This window comes from Dicentrarchus labrax, unplaced genomic scaffold (genome assembly GCF_905237075.1).
Source record: "Dicentrarchus labrax unplaced genomic scaffold, dlabrax2021, whole genome shotgun sequence".
Classification (NCBI taxonomy): Eukaryota; Metazoa; Chordata; class Actinopteri; family Moronidae; genus Dicentrarchus; species Dicentrarchus labrax.
In genome coordinates, this window is record NW_026136724.1 from 19,331,792 (window position 1) to 19,349,393 (window position 17,602).

The 17,602-nt window shown below is 43.4% G+C and overlaps 1 protein-coding gene across 3 annotated transcripts; it reads left to right on the forward strand.

The window, feature by feature from the left end:
• Nucleotides 1–7,514: 7,514 nt before the first annotated feature.
• Nucleotides 7,515–16,890, forward strand: usp44 (ubiquitin specific peptidase 44). Of its 3 annotated transcripts, none has more exons than XM_051392846.1 (6): nucleotides 7,515–7,603; nucleotides 9,562–11,283; nucleotides 12,455–12,653; nucleotides 13,582–13,690; nucleotides 13,949–14,199; nucleotides 15,079–16,890. In XM_051392846.1, the coding sequence occupies exons 2-6, from the start codon at nucleotides 9,724–9,726 to the stop codon at nucleotides 15,201–15,203; spliced, it is 2,244 nt and encodes a 747-aa protein (XP_051248806.1). In that variant the 5' UTR covers nucleotides 7,515–7,603; nucleotides 9,562–9,723; the 3' UTR covers nucleotides 15,204–16,890. The 3 variants fall into 3 exon arrangements, with proteins under 3 accessions (XP_051248806.1, XP_051248805.1, XP_051248807.1); XM_051392845.1 differs by having other exon boundaries at nucleotides 7,600–7,695; XM_051392847.1 differs by lacking the exon at nucleotides 7,515–7,603 and adding an exon at nucleotides 7,607–7,699.
• The last annotated feature ends 712 nt before the right edge of the window (nucleotides 16,891–17,602 follow it).

Genomic DNA, 17,602 nt, shown 5'->3' on the forward strand with positions numbered 1-17,602 from the left:
TTTCACAGTTTTGGCCGTCGTTTGTCAGCGTTACCTGAATAAAACGACAGATTTCTCCGGGTTTGAACAACAACATGCATAACACAGGTCTAGTTTATATACATTTTAATGCAGAAACGTCACATATTACAGCTCTAACAGGTTGCAGCAGCCTCTCTTTGTCATGGAAACCTTGATGAGAGTTCACGTCTGGGAATAGTCCTCCTGGGCAACAACAGTTGATATAACTGCCCAGGCCTTGAAATACTTCACATAAATTGGACAAAAATATCCTTATCACCCTGCTCTCTTTCTCACACACACACCCCCTGTTCCTCTCTCCGTGTCCCTTTGGATTAAGTCATCCATCACTCTCGCTCCCAAAACACTCTCCCCTACATTCACACAGCGCCACAGAATGTAGACCATAACAGAGAGGCCGGGGCAAGCACACACACACTCTGTTTGGGTTTAGGCGGCCTGCCTGTTTTCCACCGCCTCCTCGCCCACTCGCTGTGACGTGGTTGGCCGAGAGGTGTGGACACATTCCTGGCGCGTCGAGCGGCGCTCCACGGCAGGCCGGGTCGAAGGTCACTCACCTGTCTGCCGGCCTCGCCTCCTCAACGGGAGGTGAGCGGGAGTGGATGTTTTTTTCACTGCCGTGGCCGGATAGCCTCTTGTACCCACGTTTCCTCATTCACGGCCCATTCACAGATTTGTGGCAGAGGGGTCACGGCTTCTCCTACCTTCTGCCAAGCTGTTTCCAGACAGCAGGGGATGGGGTGAACGAGTGCATACGGGGAGAGGAATGTGACTGGAAGGAATGCCTCAGTGCTGGAAAGTAACTAAGTACTGAAGTATTGTACTGGTATTTTACTTGAGTATGTCCATTTTATGCCGCTTTGTACTTAAACTCTACCATATTTTAGAGGAACTGCAGGTTTCTTACAGTTTCTGGTTACTTTACAGCTTATAAAATACAATGTAATGTCAGAATTGGTCCTGTTGGGTCACAACCTTTTTGACTTGTTGCGGCCTCTTAAAACATTTCAGATGTCTATAGCCAGAAAATCGGCAAAGGGAAATGCAAATTAATGCACGCACTATTGTAATGCGAATAGTAGGAGTTGGATGCATTGAGATTAACAGTAGGTGGCACTAATTCTCCAGTTAAGTGACGTTCTACAACTGTAAAAGAAGAAGGTGCAACAAGATGACATAATTAAAAGAGATCCAATCAAAACTCAAAAGATGGATAACCATGTGGAAATATGGCATTTATGTTTGTGTACGATGGTGCTGTCTGGTTATTGTTCCCCGCTTTCTTTCCAAGCACAAAGGAGAAACTACGGTGGCCACGAAATGCGCAAAAAATACAGTCTGGTTTGGTTTATCCCTTCTGGGCTACTGTAGGAACATGGTGGGTGAACATGGTGGACTCCATAGAAGGAGACCTGCAGCATCTGTAGATATAAACGACTCATTCTAAGGTAACAAAACCATGATGATTACTATTCAGGTGATTATAAGCTAATGAAAACATAGTTATGAATATCATGAGTCCTCCTAAATGTTACACACTGGACCTTTAAGTCACATTGCTTCATGTAAGTTATGATTTATTCACTAAGTCTGTTTCCATATTTCATCTTTTACTGGATGGAAATACACTTTATAAGTTGTTAGCAGTTCAAAAAGAGAAGTCCACTCTTAACTTCTCAGATGGTTTCCTTTAAATAACCATTGGAGGTCAAAAGAAATCTTTTTTATAGGATCTTTATTGGGAGTTTCAATTGGAACAACTATTGCATATTAATGAAATAATATGGTACATGAAGCTCCCCCAGATATTTCCACAAACTCTCTCTATATTAATATAATCCCAAGATAATAGATCCTTAACATATTGATTCATATTTGGTTTGTGGACCCTTTATTTATCCAATATTTCAGCGATTAGAGAAAAGTCAAAAGAACAAAAACAAGTTTGTGTCGCAGAGCTTTTCTTCTTTCCTGCCCCATTAATCATCTTATGACATCTCAGCTTCCTCCGATGACCCTTTGGAGGGGCCCGACCCCTCGGTCTGGAAACCACTGGATTAACTGTGTGTAAAACCAGCTCCACCTCGGGCAGCTACAACACTGAAACACTGCTTACACATCGGAAGTATTAAGAATCTAATAATGTAATGTGTATGGTAATATGTCAGGAGTCATTATTAATCACTTTATTGGGACTTTTAATTCAGTAAAATATCTTCAGAGCTTCAGGTTAATCGGGGACGGAGGTGTTTTATGTGGTGGGAACTGGCCTTGAAGCGTAGACGCAACAGGGAGCCACAAACACATGAACTGCTGCAGCTGAACCGCGGACCTCCACTCTCTCTCTCTCTCTCTCTCTCTCTCTCATTCTCTCTCTCCCACTGTCTCTCTTCCTCGCTCGCTCACTCATTGTCCCCAGATTGACTGGCTATTCCCAGCCTGTGATGGAGATGTCCTGTGGGGGGTTGCATGGTGTGGGAAACTGGTTGATGAATGAGTGTTTGGCATGCTTGCACAGATGCATAGTTTGCTCCAGTATAGTTTATGTGTGTGTTATTGTAGTAATGGCGAATGCATGCGTGTGTGTGTATACGTGTGTGTGCGTGCCTGTATGAACACAATGCCCCGCTTGTGTTGCTATAGAATAGAGTTATGGCCTTTGTCCTGTCAGCATTCTTGTGTTGCTATTGGCCTCGGAGTGCATGGCAGCTCCCGCAGGCTCGGGGACAATAACCTCCCCACCCTCCCCTCCTCTCACTGGGAGTCACAATGCTCCTCTTCGGTAGCACCCATCACCCTGAGACAGACGCCCCCAGAAAAACCCGGCCCGCTATGGGTGTCACACAGGCTACCAGCACCCAGAGGGCCTGAGGAGGGCAGGAGCAAGGGAGTAGAAGCAGATATAGAAGAAAATATGGACAGGGGGATTTCTTTCTCAGGAATATGGTGAGAGGAAGTGTGTGCTGGATAAGTGAGTCATGTGGTCAGCATTATCCCATCAGCTTTGATTCACTTACAGAGGAAATGAGAAGATTATGGCATGGGAAGCCAGACTGAAACTCCTTCACTGAAGTCCTTCACCTGAAAATATCCAGGCCTGTCCTCAGAAGCCATCCATGATCTTGTTTTTTTTTTTACATAATTGCACATGAAAAACACACACATGCGTGCACACACGCATCAGGAATGTTTCTCAACCTGACGAGCATCAGTGCAAGCCAGAACAGGGAGGGCGATGTTGACATAGCAGAGAGATTGAGACGCTACTGCTGATTATTATACAGCCATGCAAACAAGGACCTGATGTCATCGAGTCATTATGAACGAACCCCACACGTCAACAGTGACAACAGACAGACAGTCTGGGAAGGAACGCTCATGACAAGTCGGGACACTCTTTTAAAAAACAGATTAAACCCCAGAGGCTGTCAGATAGCCAACACTAACATTCAGCCGTACCAACCTGGAGCATGGGGGTGGGAGGAGGGGGGTAGGCCGCAGATCTCAGGGCAGAAATTACAGGAGATGTGTTTGTTTACAGGCTGTAAAGCATTTCCCCTGGCTTCACCAGCACCTGTGTTTTCACCCGCCGCAAAACCAACACCGTATCCAGCTGCTTTAACACCACCATGAAACCACCGGAATGGCTTCCTTTCACTGAAATGATCAACCGCTTTTCAATGAAAACAGGTTGCAAAAGCTGGATGTTTCTTTGTGTGTGTGTGTGTGTGTGTGTGTGTGTGTGTGTGTTTGTGTTTGTGAGTTTCTATTCGTATGAGGTCCAGGTGACGAATCCTTTTTGTTGGTCCTCATGTTTGCAAAAGGCAAGCACAACATCAGGAGTTTATGTTCTAGATATTACTCCATTACGTCCTCCCAAGCAAACAGTCCCATATTCTAATCGGATGCCACTGCTGATGGCTTCGTTTGTCTTGTTCAATCACCCTAATCAGTTTTTCAAAAAGAATTCAAAACAAAACATTGTTGTTGCTACTCTAAACATAACCTTGGGTGCCGGAGGAAGGCGCTGCCCGACTTCAGAGGGGTTTTAGGCGAGCAAACGTTAAAGGGAGAGTCCGGTTTTTTGGGGGAAATATACACGAGAAGATGAATAACACAGTAAATATGAAGCTCCTGCCAGCAGCTGTTTAGCTTAGCTTAGCACAATGGCTGGAAACAGTGGGAAACAGCTAGCCTGCCTCTGTCCAGAGGCAACTAAATCTGCCAACCAGCACCTCTAAAGCTCACTAATTAACACGTTATATCCAATGTGTTTAATCTTCTTTACAAAAACTGAAGTGTAACAATGACAAGCGGTGGGTTAGGAGGTTTTGTGCTGGAGTGGCGGGGCAGTGACTTCCTGGAGCTTCAGCTGGTTGCCTGGCAACCTCACAGTGACCTCAAGAACTCCAGAAAGGAGTAAACGATTAAACGATTAATTTAAAGCTTTTTAAAAAATGGTTATAGGGTTTTGTCTCCACACAATGAGAGAGAACAGTCAAACAGTTTAAAGATTAAAGGTTAAACCAATGTTATGTAATGCATTATGAGTATCCTTGAGGTCTAGAAAAAAAATAATTACCACATTTTCCTCCCAAGAGAACATTTTTAAAAGATGGATTGATTTGTTTAGCTCCGTTTACTTGAGCAGCCATCTTCTTTTTCGCCTTTCTTGGCACTTTACTGGCCCCAACTGCGTAATATACGAACATAACACTGACCTACTCATAAAAACATTGCTCCACAGCACTGATGGTGGTCAGAACATCCACCTTTTCTTTTAATTATGTGAAAATGCTTCTACTTTAAAGCTGCATTAGGCATTGTTTGACCACTAGGGGGCGGAAAAACTGTCTCCTTTTGCTTCTAACTAACTTTATCTGTTTACTGTTTTATGCTTGGCAGGTATTGCACACTCGATTTTTATCAACTTATGTGATGAAAACAAGGGTTTGTGAGAAAAGGGACACCGAACCATGTCAAAAAACCTAAAACAGCGAGCCAAAAGAAGCACGGTCGAGCTGCGACACTGAGCGATTAATCTCCAAACAAAAAAAACTTTAAGAGATAGATAACACGAGGTCCCCAGAAGTGTAGTAACAAAAACAAAAAAAAATGTGTGTGTTTATGAGAGAGAGAGAGAGTGCAGATGAAAAGAGGACAGGGGAGGGAGAGAGGGAGGGAGAGATAGCATGTGTGGACATGAAGGCGGTAAAGGCCCCGGGGACATAGTGGGAGAAAAACATTAGAGGTGATTCACAGGCATCGCATGGCACATCAACACATACCTCTTTCTCTAAGTCACTCACAAACGCCCCTTAATCTCTCTCACACAAACCCCCTGCTCCACTGACATACACACTCTTGCATAAAAACACACACCTATTACAACACACACACACACCCCTTTAGTTCAGTGGGGGTTTAAGAAGGCTTGTGTGGATCAGTTCCCCACTAATCAGTACATGAGAGGGATTCTTCACGCGCAGATTAAAAGTCCTCCTCCAGGCACAATTTCCTTAAAAGAGAATCAAAATCCTCCTTTTATTCTCTCACAGAGACGTTTGTCTAATGTGATATTAACCATAATGTTTAACCCAGGGATTCACAATGTGTTATAATAACATGTTGTAATTATATCCCCCCCTCCTCTTGTGTTATAGTTGATGGAGTTGAGACTTAACAGCAGACAGTAAAGTGTTGTCTCATAAAAACACTGATAGGATCTACATACTTAGTGCACCAGCCCCCATTAACCTGCATGAAGTGCTGCACCTGCATCCACACACCAGCACACAGGACTTTTAAAATGCCTCCCGAAGGTACGACTGCAGGGCCGCGCGGCACGAGATAGTACACACACACACACACACACACACACACATTTGTTACATGAAAAGTCTTAAGTCTTTCGTTTTTTACGTTTACTGATTACATTTTTACACAAATATCTGCTTTTTCTACTCAAAACAGGCTTTTACTTTAGTTTAAATGCCTTTGTAGGGATTAATTGATGATTTATTTATTATAGAGAAACCAAAAGAGTACTTTTTTTTACTTTTACTTGAGTAAAGTACTTGAATCGGGTCTCATTTTTTACACAAATATCTGCTTTTTCTACTCAAAATAGGCTTTTACTTTACTTTAAATGCCTTTGAAGAGATTCATTGATTATTATTTATTACAGAGAAACCGAAAGAGTACTTTCTTTACTTTTACTTGAGTAAAGTAGTTGAATCGATACCTCCACTTTTTCACACAAGTATCTGTACTAAAGAGTGTAACCTCTGATTATATATATGACTGGATTATTATTATAATTGAAGCATTAACATGTAAGGAGGATGTTAATGTTGTAGCCGGTCAGGGTGGAGCGAGTATTATATATACGGTTGGATAGTTTAATCTATAATAATGCATCATTTTAGCACATTTTATGTAAAATATGAATGTGTGAAGTAACTATATGTATAAAATAATAAAAACACACACACAGTCTATGTACTTTTCTTGCTCCTTGCAGCTGTGGGAAGTAAATAAGTACATTTACTCAAGTACTGTCATTACTCTACTGGAGTATTCTCATTTCCTGCTACTCTATACATCTACTATACTACATTTTAAAGAAAGATGTTGTACTTTTTACTCCACTGCATTGATTTAACAGCTGAAGAATAAAGATTTTACAAATAAAACATACCAAAAAACTGTACAATTGTTATAATAAGCTCCTCCTACATCAGCTACAACACTAAAATGCTGCTTACAGTAGCTGTTAATGCATCAGTAATAATAATCCAGCCATATAACATATGATAATATAATGCTTTATTCTCCATTTACTTGCTTTAAGCATATTTCGCTGCTACTTTGTACTTTTACGTCACACAACACTTTGAATAAGGGATTTTTACTTGTAATTAAGTATTTTTAAACCGTGGTTACTTTTAAATAACATTTTATGAACTTGATGCCAAATCATTAGTTCCAGTCAGCTCACGGTTTTATTGAATCAACTATCATGTAGCTTTGATTTCTTTTAATGGGTTAAATCCTATGATGGGTGTAAATAGTGCAACACTTCCCTCTAGTGGTATAAAATTACATTACTTCTATTATATTTCACCTTCAGTGCAAAGCAGTGATTTTTTTTTTTTTTTTTTTTACCTCTTTGGATGGTTGATGAAAAGTGACACTGTGACACAAGACACTATAAATAACAATAAACAGAGCCCATATACCTACAAGTGCTGCAAAATGTAAAGAAATGCACAAATAAACTCACTTAAATACAATTAAACTAACATCAAACAGTTTGACATTAAACTAAAAAAACATAAATTGTATTAAAAAAAAAAAAAAAAAAAAAAAATAGAAAAGACAATTTAACCCGATTTTGAACACACACAAACAGTTTCTAATGACACACACACACACAGTCAACAACAACAACAACAACAACAACAACAACAACGTCACGTAGCGAGGACGCGCTCGAGCCGAACACCACGCGACCCAGGGAACTGACAAGATGGCGATCCCTGCAGACACGGAGGAGCTACAGCCGTGAAGGAGAGGCTCGGTAGGGCTCCTTTCTCCTCACTTAAAGTCATCTCCTCACGGGTGTGTGGAAGTGTGGCCGGTGGCGGATCCGTTCTGGCTCAAACACGCCCAGTAGGTTGGTTTTAGAAGCCGAGGCAGCCGTCGGGAGCCGAAGCTGCGGCTCAACTTGTTAAGGGTTGCTAACGCTAACTAGCGCGCTAGGCTAACGTTAGCAGGGACAGCTCCTCTTTTTTTATTTCTAGAATAAAATACCGTTAAAAGTGGCGGGACTGGCGTGTGTTGGTGTGTTTTCTCCTCGTGTTTTACTGTATTTTTTTTGGGACATTTGTTTTGCCTGTTGTTGTTGTTGTTGTTTAGATTATCTGGTGGATTATTTCAGTGTTTTGTAATTATCAATTACGGCAGCTAGCCTCCGTAGCTGCCGAGCTTAGGGGCTGTTTTCGGGGGGCTCTTGTCCCGCGTCTGGTCTCACAGTTTGCGGAGAGGTTAGAGAAGGTGGTTGGTGTGTGCTGTGGTTTATTTAACCCGGGTTAGCGTTGGCACTGCGGGGGTTGTTGAGCCACAAGGACAAACCAGGCAAAGCGCGCTAACTTTAAAAAAAAAAAAAAAAAAAAGTTGGGTGACAAAAAGTCTCTCCCCTGAAGAGGCTTCACACAAACAGCCACCCTGTTTCCACACATGAAGCCAAGTTTGTTTGTGTCCTAAAAGCTCTGTAGTAGTGGATTTTATAAGGATATTTATTCTGTAGTAGACAACAAACATGTATGTAGCTTTTCAGTGGATAAACACAAATAAACAGGACAACAACCTCAACACAACAGATTTAAGATACTATATACTGATTTATGTGCAACCGGGGTTTGTAGATAGTATAAAAAGTGCTGGATTAAGTGTTTTAAAGCAGGTATTTGTATGTACATGAAGGTCAGGTGGATCTTTTATATCACCTGGACCTGAAAGGGTTTTACGAGCTTACCAAAACACCTCTTTGAGCTTCTTTTTTTTTATTATTATTATTATAAGAGTTTAATGGCAGTGAAGGGGAGAATATAGCAGGTTTTCCTTTCCCGTGCTCCAGTCTCCATCACTTTCCCTTTTGAGCCGTTTCCAAAGTAGTTTTCTTTCATTTCCAAAGCAAAGGTAGTCCTGTACCCAGACAAAGGGTGCACCACTTTGCAAGCTCAGTCCCCCCCTTTTGTTGGATAATCTTACTTCTTTGACCTCAGTGGGTGAGTGGGTGGGTGGGGGGGGGATTTAAGGATCCCCACTTTCTCTCAGCTGAGGTACCACCAACCCCCAGGGATGTGAAAAGAAGCCAGAGGACGTTGAGTGGAGACTTATTGTTTCTCCTGCTTTTAAAACCAAAGTATAACCCATTGTTCAGTTTCATTTCATCAAGAGGCGAATCACGGAGAGCTTTCTGTACCACTTAATATCCGTCCATCACGTTAGAACATTTTGGGAGAGGAAAATATTCTACTATTTCTGTATCAGCAGCCCACGATAGCTCACACACCCTTCTGTTTTTTTTTTTTTTAGTAGATGTGCCTGGCAACGCTCAACGCAGTCATGTTTATCGGCCGGTTATTTTATTGTCGGCCCACGTGACTGTTAGGAAATGTTTGCCACAGGTTTATTGTGTGTAGCTATGGCCCTCGTAAAAAGCTGAGTCAATGGAGGTGTGACTTTGAGATAATAATTTTATTGTGTCGTATCGTTTGTGTGTTTTCCAGGAGAAGAACAGGATGTCATTACGATTATAAACGACAAATGTGTTAAACTATATGTTCGGTGTCTAAAGGTAGAGGCTCAAACAATATGAACACCAGATAACAATCTTAAAAATACATGTTTTTTTTGTACTTGTTAAATAATAATTAACTTTTACTTTTAACTCCCTCTGGTTTGAAGGACAAACTCATTTTAAATTCCCTACAGCTGCATTCATATTCCATCTCTATTCTCTCTCCCCTCTAGAAACCACCATGCCCTGGGAGGGTCCCATTTCTCAGCTCGCCATGGTCACCATGGTGATATGAAGCCAGTGTGAAACGTCGACGCGCACGCACGGACTCGCACACAGACGGTCAGTTATTGACTGACGCAGCCGGCCAGCTCAGCGGGCGGGCTGTGTGTGTAATGGACAGGTGTAAGCATGTGGGGCGGCTGCGGCTGGCCCCAGACCACTCCATCCTCAACCCCCAGAAGTGGCACTGCGTGGACTGCAACACCACCGAGTCTATATGGGCCTGCCTGGGCTGCGCTCACGTGGCGTGCGGGCGCTACATCGAGGAACACGCCCTGCAGCATTTCCAGCAGCAGCGCCACCCGTTGGCGATGGAGGTTAACGAACTTTATGTTTTTTGTTATTTGTGTGACGACTATGTCCTGAATGATAACGCCACCGGAGACTTGAAGCTGCTTCGTAGTACACTCAGCGCCATCCAGAGCCAGCGCTATGAGGTCACCACCCGTAGTGGGCGCACCCTCCGCTCTGCCAGCGCCGCCCCCGACGCCGTCATGCCGTCCGGGGCCCGCGAGCTGCAGCTGAGGGACGAGGACAGGATGTTTACAGCACTTTGGCACCGGCGCAGGGCGCTTATGGGACGCGTCTTCCGCTTTTGGTTCGCACTGACCGAGTGCGGAAAGAAGAGGGAGGAAGAAGAGAGAAAGAGGGAGGAGGAGGAGGAGCAGAAAAGGGAGGCGAGGGAGAGGAGGCGGGCTCTAAAGAGGCAGCTACAGGAGGAGCTGGAGAACGCCCCTCTCAGGAAGAGTCGCCGGCTACGTTGGAAGAGCCAGAGAGTCGCAGATGCAGCAGTCACAACACCATCTCAGAGGGCACGCAACAGGACAAAACCCCCCGTGGCCCCGTCTCTTTCCCGCAGGCCGAGGACTCAGAGCCCCGCCACCGCCACCCCCACCCCCAAAAAAGCTGGACGAACAACAAAGGTCCAACCTACGCCCAAACCCCGTAGCCGTTCTTCTACCACCAAATCTAAGCCCAAAACGCCCTCAGCGACCCCGCGTTCTGCCCAAACACCTGTTCGCCGCAGGCAGCAGAGTACCAAACAGGGTGGCTCGCCCTTCAAACGGCGTCCCACGGTCACACCGGGAGTGACGGGCCTGAGGAATTTGGGCAACACCTGTTATATGAACTCTATCCTGCAGGTGTTGAGCCACCTGCACGTCTTCAGGGAGTGCTTCCTGCGCCTGGATCTGACCCAGGCGCTGGAACTACTGGCGTCCGCCGTCCACGGCCAACTGGCGGGGAAGGCCTCGTCCCAGTTGCCCCTGACCCAAAGGAAGGGCTTCCAGGCCAGCTCGGGCTCCGGGGCAGGGCTGAGCGGTGGGGCCTCGCGGGGCCGCAGCATGGAGCTGATACAACCCAAAGAGCCCAGCTCGAAGCACATCTCTCTCTGCCACGAGCTGCACACCCTGTTCCAGGTCATGTGGTCTGGCAAGTGGGCGCTGGTATCGCCTTTTGCCATGCTCCACTCGGTGTGGCAGCTGATCCCGGCGTTCCGGGGCTACGCTCAGCAGGACGCGCAGGAGTTCCTGTGCGAGCTGCTGGACAAGGTGCAGCACGAGCTGGAGAGCACCGGCAAGCACACGACCACCGCGGGAGTCCCACAGAAACGACTCATCAAGCAGGTGCTCAGCGTGGTCAACACCATCTTTCACGGCCAGCTCCTCAGCCAGGTACGACACACACACACACACACACACACACACACACACACCGTGCAATCACCTTAACTTCATCACTAACACTGACTAATGTCATAAGCTTCATCTGACTCACTCATCATTATTCCTACACACAGAAACCCACTCGGAGCCGCCCACACACTCTGGTTGCACTGATAATTCAACAGCCATCAGCTCTGACTGAACTGTAGCACTAATTAATGATGCAGATTAAATTGGCCTTGATGGATTCGTCTATCAAGTGGAGGTTAATTTTCCAGCACTAACACGAGTCCAACACAGTTGCTGACTGGTTTCATTCTTCTGGTGGTGGTTCAGCTTATTTATGTTGTTCCCTTTCAAACCTCTACCATGTTAACTGGAATTCAAAAATAGTGAAAAACTGCTATAAATTCTCTGCTGTGTGAGAACCTGCTGCCTTTCTATGTCATTTATCAAACTGAACTGAATACAGTTTGGTTTTGGACTCTTGGTTTGATAAAAATGAGACATTTGAAGAGGTCACCTTGAGCTTTGGGAAGTTGTGACGGACATTTTCTGACTTATAATAAAGAATAATATTGCTAATTAAAATATTTGTAAGTTGCAGCCCCTCAATCCTGAGTCCTAGTGCAGATTTCTCCCCATTTTTATAGTGTAAATATTATTTAAATTTTTCTCAAGAATAACGAAAAGGACTTGTTAATGTAAAAAAAAAAAAATCTGCTTTCTGTCTACTACAAGTGTGATTGTGAGCGGGTTAAGCACTCGCAGACATATGAGCAGCTGATAACAGTATTTGGATATATATACACAACCGAAGCTCAGCGTCACTTCCAAGTAACCGATGGAAGGGAGACGTAGGGAGTGTGAGAGTTGGTACGAGGACAGGAGATTAGTGTCTGCTTGTGGAGGCTGAGCACACACTGCGACACCTGCTACCGCTGAATAGAGGGGCTGTGTGTCTGTAAAGGGGGTTTTGGGGGGTATCTTGACCCTGTGGCTGTTGAGTAAAGTGCTGACTCAGACTGCGTTTGCACTCTCTAGACAAAAGCGATATACCTAAACTCTGTCGGTTAAAGGTTGGAAACAGGATTAGAATGATATTAGATTATGTAATATCCCACTGCACCCCCATAATCTCCTGTCCCTGTCTTTTATTTCCTCTCACTTCGACTCGCAGGTGACGTGCGTGGCCTGCGACCACCGCTCCAACACCGTGGAGCCTTTCTGGGATCTGTCTCTGGAGTTCCCTGAGCGGTATCACAGTAACAGCAGGGAGTCGGCCGCTCAGGCGTCGTGCCATTTGACGGAAATGCTGGCCAAGTTCACGGAGACCGAAGCACTGGAGGGAAACATCTACGCCTGTGACCACTGTAACTGTGAGTGAAATAATGCCAGCATACACACACACTTAATCAGTTCACTTTACTAGACGTGAGGCTTGACATTGATAAAACAAACACAGGCCTGTCTCTTCTGTTCCCTCCTTTGACTCCACTTGTTGTACTAAGCTAGTCCAAGCTTGTCCTGGACCCATTGTTCTTGTGAATAAACATTAAAGCTATAACAATCTTCTCATCAAGTCTCTTTATCCAAAATGTTGGACGTTCATTGGAAACATTTGAAGCAAATGTTGATACTTGTCTGGAATCCTGACAACATCACATATCAGTCATATTGGGAGTGGAAAGAGAGAAACGATAGATGAGAGTGCAAAGGTATTAGAGCGTATTACATTATGGCTGCACAGATTAAAACTAACTGAGGCAGTGATGTTGGTGGTTTGTATCTTATTAAACAAAATACACATACCTAACTAGAATACCAATGGCAACAAGGAAGCCATGAGCTTAATATTGTTGAAAATCTCTGTTATTTTGGAAATTTCCTGTCATAGAACATTAAAATGTATGTTTATGGAGTCGAATGTGATATTCAGAGATGTCCCAAATCTATCTGGGTATCTTAATTTTGTCTGTCTCAGCCTCTCGGTGGTGCAGCGCTGCTCTCCTCTCTCTCTCCTATTGGCACAAAGCTCTGTAACCTCGCTGTTCGATCACAAATGGCGTGTTTTTGTGCTCCCAACAACACTGATGGAGACATATTCTAAACATGATATTTTTGAACCAGGACCTCCAGTAGTTGGATCAAACAGCTTGTAAAAAGAGAGAAGATTAAGGAGGCTACAGCTGTTACTTCAGTGTATCTGATTCAAATCTCAGCTCACAGTTGTGTCTTCATGTAAAAGGGTTTTTTGGTGCTCAGCGGAGTGACGTTTATACTGTGTGTTAACTCTCTTGTTTGCAGCTGCTCGACGTCGGACCTCCTCCAAATCAGTCCTCCTGACCGAAGCACAAAAACAGCTGATGGTCCACAAACTGCCTCAGGTCCTGCGGCTTCACCTCAAACGCTTCAGGTACGATTGGCCGTCTTTACTCATCCCTGCAAGGGCAACTGTACACAGCGTCTCACTACCCAGGTCTACAAATACAGTTGCTGTGCTATTTAGCTGAAAACACCACGTACATTAAGTGATTAACACTTCATATATTTGCTTTATTTGAAGATGATTGTTCATTTGCACACAGTGATGATTCAGTGTTTGCAGGTGTTTTCTGCTGCAGACTAAAAGCTCATTTGCTGACTGTCTTTCCGTCTTGTGATTGGTCCTCAGGTGGTCCGGGCGAAACCACCGGGAGAAGATCGGAGTCCACGTCAGCTTCGACCAGCTCCTCAACATGGAGCCGTACTGCTGCCGAGAGCCCTCGCCCAAAGTCGTGTCCTGCTCCAGTCCCAGCAGCCCCGGTGCTGCGGGCTCGCCGCGCCCCAAGCACTTCCTCTACGACCTCTCCGCTGTGGTGATGCATCATGGGAAGGGCTTCGGTTCCGGCCACTACACCTCCTACTGCTACAACACAGAAGGAGGTGAGTTAAAGAGGGTTTAACTGAAAATGGGGTTTTGAGTTATTGTGCACAACCTGTAGCTACAACCTGAAAATGACACTTTTATAATAACTATAATGATAACTTTACTTATTTAGCACAATGTGCTTCACTTAAAAGCAGATAATCATTTACAGACATTTATGATAAAAACATAAAAACAAGGAAAATAAAATATCTCAAGTTTTAGTTTGAAGATGCAAGAACAGATTTATTATTTAATATTACTTTGTGTCAAAGGTGCTTTGTATACATCGTACAACTAAATATATAGAAGATACCAAAATCATGATTAAATACACTTTTAAAATGACAGTAGCCTTCTGACTTTGGTGTGCCTTATTTTCCAGAACTTAAATTTTGTCCACTTTATTGATCTGATATAAGATTTAAACTGAAACTGAGGATTTTTCTAGAAAGAACTACAGTAAACGAGCCCTCTAACAGAAACCAGGATACTGTGGCATGTGAACATAAATAACCAGAGTTGTTCCATGTAAACGTCTTATCTCCAATAAGATCAGAACCAGGATAAGACTCAACCATCGACTTTCAGCCCAATGCGTAAACATTAGTGTTTAATCAACTTGTGTTGTTACCTCTACAGAGGACGCCATGTTTCTACCGTAGCCCAGAATGGCCTTTTGCATTTTGTGCTGCCGCCGTAGTTCCTCCTACACGCTTTAAAGCCGAGCAGTATTCAGTTAGTTGCGATCTTAAACTCCACAGTTAGATGCCACTAAATCCTACACACTGGTCCTTTGTGAGTAAATGTGCCCAATCATTGAGGATCTCTGTTCATTAACAGTCTCGTTGTTGCGTCTTTGTCTCCTCTCATATGAGTTTTTTCCTTGTTTCCAGGCTTCTGGGTTCACTGTAATGACTCTAAGCTGAATGTGTGTTCAGTGGAGGAGGTCTGCCGTGCTCAGGCCTACATCCTCTTCTACACACAGCGAGTAACTCAGGACAAAGACCGGCCGCTATAGGACCACAATCCCTTGAAGATCCTCCTCCTCCTCCTCATCCGCTGCAGACCGACCACTCAGCGAGAAGATATCAGCACAGCCCCACCACCTATCGCTCTTTCTCTCTTCCCTCTCTTTCTTTGGGCATTTTATATCCTGGGAGGATGGGTCTTTTTTTTAAGTCTATTTTTCTAAATAAGGAAAAATCAAAAAAGAGAGGAAGGACTCCTTTTTAAAAACCTGGTTCTGCTTTATGAACTTCTTGTATATGGTGTTTATATGTAGGTATTTTTAAAGAAATGGTGATGTTTTTTTTTGTGATTTGTGTACAGTTGTATTTTATAAAGAAGAGAGTATCAGCCAAGATGTGTCTCAGTAGCAGCCAACAGACTCTGGCCGGGGGCGCGACCACAAGTGTTCTCTGTAGATCGTACAGGTATATTCACGCGTCTGCCCCTACCTGCGTTTTGGGGGGGCTCGTTGATTGTAAATGCTGTTTTGTTTCAACTGAAATGTTTCTCAGTCACTTTAGATAGTTGTCACAGAACTGGATGTAAGGTTGTAAACATGTCATTCACTCATTAGAAATGGCCTCCCTGTGTTCTAGACAGGTAAAAAGTTTTTGCGTTCGGCCACTTTTCCTGCCAGAAATGCACTAATTTCTACGGAATAGGTTGTCGGCGTTGTTGTCGTCGGTTCAGAGTTAAAAGGTCTCTACACAAGGAAGTTTATTTTTCACTCTGAAGTACTCCTGGGTCTGCCAGGAAAGAATTGGCAGACCTCAAGCCAAAGCCTTTGCGGGGAAGTGTATGGAAAAACCTCTCAGCATTTCCAAAACGGTTCAACATTTGCTGGATGTGTTTTTGTTTTTGGTTTTTTTTTCTTCCCTCTTTCAGGGAGGAAAGGGGGGGTTAAACGTTTTTAGGTTTTGTTTGATTTTTGGCTCAATGCTGCCACCTCTGTGCTCCAGAATGTAATCGTCTTCAGAGCCTGAACCATCCCCAGCCAGACAGAAACTAGTGTACTAGAAAAGTGCCCTTTTGTTAAAAACAAAATATATTTTTATAGATCATATCTTCATAGTGGAACCTTCACCAGACCAGCATTTAGATTATGAATGTATTTTTTATACAATCCTTCTCAGAGGTTTTTAAAAAAAAAAAAAAAGAGGCCATTGACTGTTTTTTATACAACCGCTGATTGTTCAACACCACCAGCAGTTTTTACAGATTTCACTGTTCTCTCATCCTTTTTTTAGTAGCTGTGTGTACTGTATGTGTACATACATACTGTATTTTATTCACCGTCTGTTCAGTATAATATCCAGAATGAGCAGGTTTACCCTGCAGTGCATACAGATTGTGATATTTATCTCCATACTGGAGAATATTGTACAAAAAGAAAAGGTATTCTCCACCTCAACCATGTTCTCTCTCTTGATTTCTCCATCAGAGGGAAATTCAAAGCACACGTCATGTTGTTTTTTCCTCCATTGTCAGACGTGACACATTTTGTTTTGTTGGCATTTTGGTTACTACTCCTAATGGATGTGTGTGTGTGTGTGTGTGTGTGTGTGTGTGTGTGTGTGTGTGTGTGTGTGTGTGTGTGAAATGTATGGAAGTTATACTATGCAAATTGTTACCTCAATTTTTTCTAGAGAAAATTACCTCAATAAATGAGAATATTTTTTCATTTTTCTACAAAAAGATGCCGTTGTCTTGCTTTTTATTTGTGTAGTCTGGAATCAGAATTATGTCTAAAAGGACTTTACAATCCTATATCTTTCTATTTTACATCAGTGAGATGTTGTGCATTAATCAAACTAAGCCAGTAGTGTCACTGTATAGTTGAGATTTGGGCAGAAAGTAACAGTTAAACTGGTGGTTTCCAGCCTCGAGGGTCCCCAGCAAAAGAAGGAATAGAATATTTTAACATTTATCACATTTTTTTGGAAGGTGGAACAACAAGAAAGAAGAAATAATTGGGAATTTTATGTTTTGTAATTTATAGTAAATCTAGTTTGATCATCGATTTGCTATGAAGATTTTGTAATCCTGAAACCTAGAAATAAAAAGATCCTCGAAGTCAAAACTCTCAAACTGGGGGGGATCTGTGGTATGATGTAATGTGCATCCTTGACATGAAAAAGTTTGGGAACCCCCTGGATTAAATTACAGCTGTAAAATATCATAAAACACTGTCAAATGACTACTTTTACTGTTCATACCGAGTAGTAGTGATGGGCAAATGAAGCTTTCGTGAAGCACTGAACCACCTGAGCCAATTGTTTCGAAAATGGGTTCATTACTCGAAGCTTCAGTTACAGTGACCTCTCCTGGCAAAGTGCAAGGCTGCAGTCAAATTAGGCAGGCTGGTTGGTGGACAGGAGGCTTTTAATTACATACAGGCATTCATGCACG

What these genes read in the sequence shown, in the direction of transcription:
- usp44 (XM_051392846.1), top strand. Translation starts at nt 9,724, where the DNA reads ATGGACAGGTGTAAGCATGTGGGGCGGCTGCGGCTGGCCCCAGACCAC. An exon ending in ACGGCCAGCTCCTCAGCCAG is followed by an intron (nt 11,284 to 12,454) that starts GTACGACACACA and finishes TTCGACTCGCAG; the next exon opens with GTGACGTGCGTGGCCTGCGA. An exon ending in CGCCTGTGACCACTGTAACT is followed by an intron (nt 12,654 to 13,581) that starts GTGAGTGAAATA and finishes TCTTGTTTGCAG; the next exon opens with CTGCTCGACGTCGGACCTCC.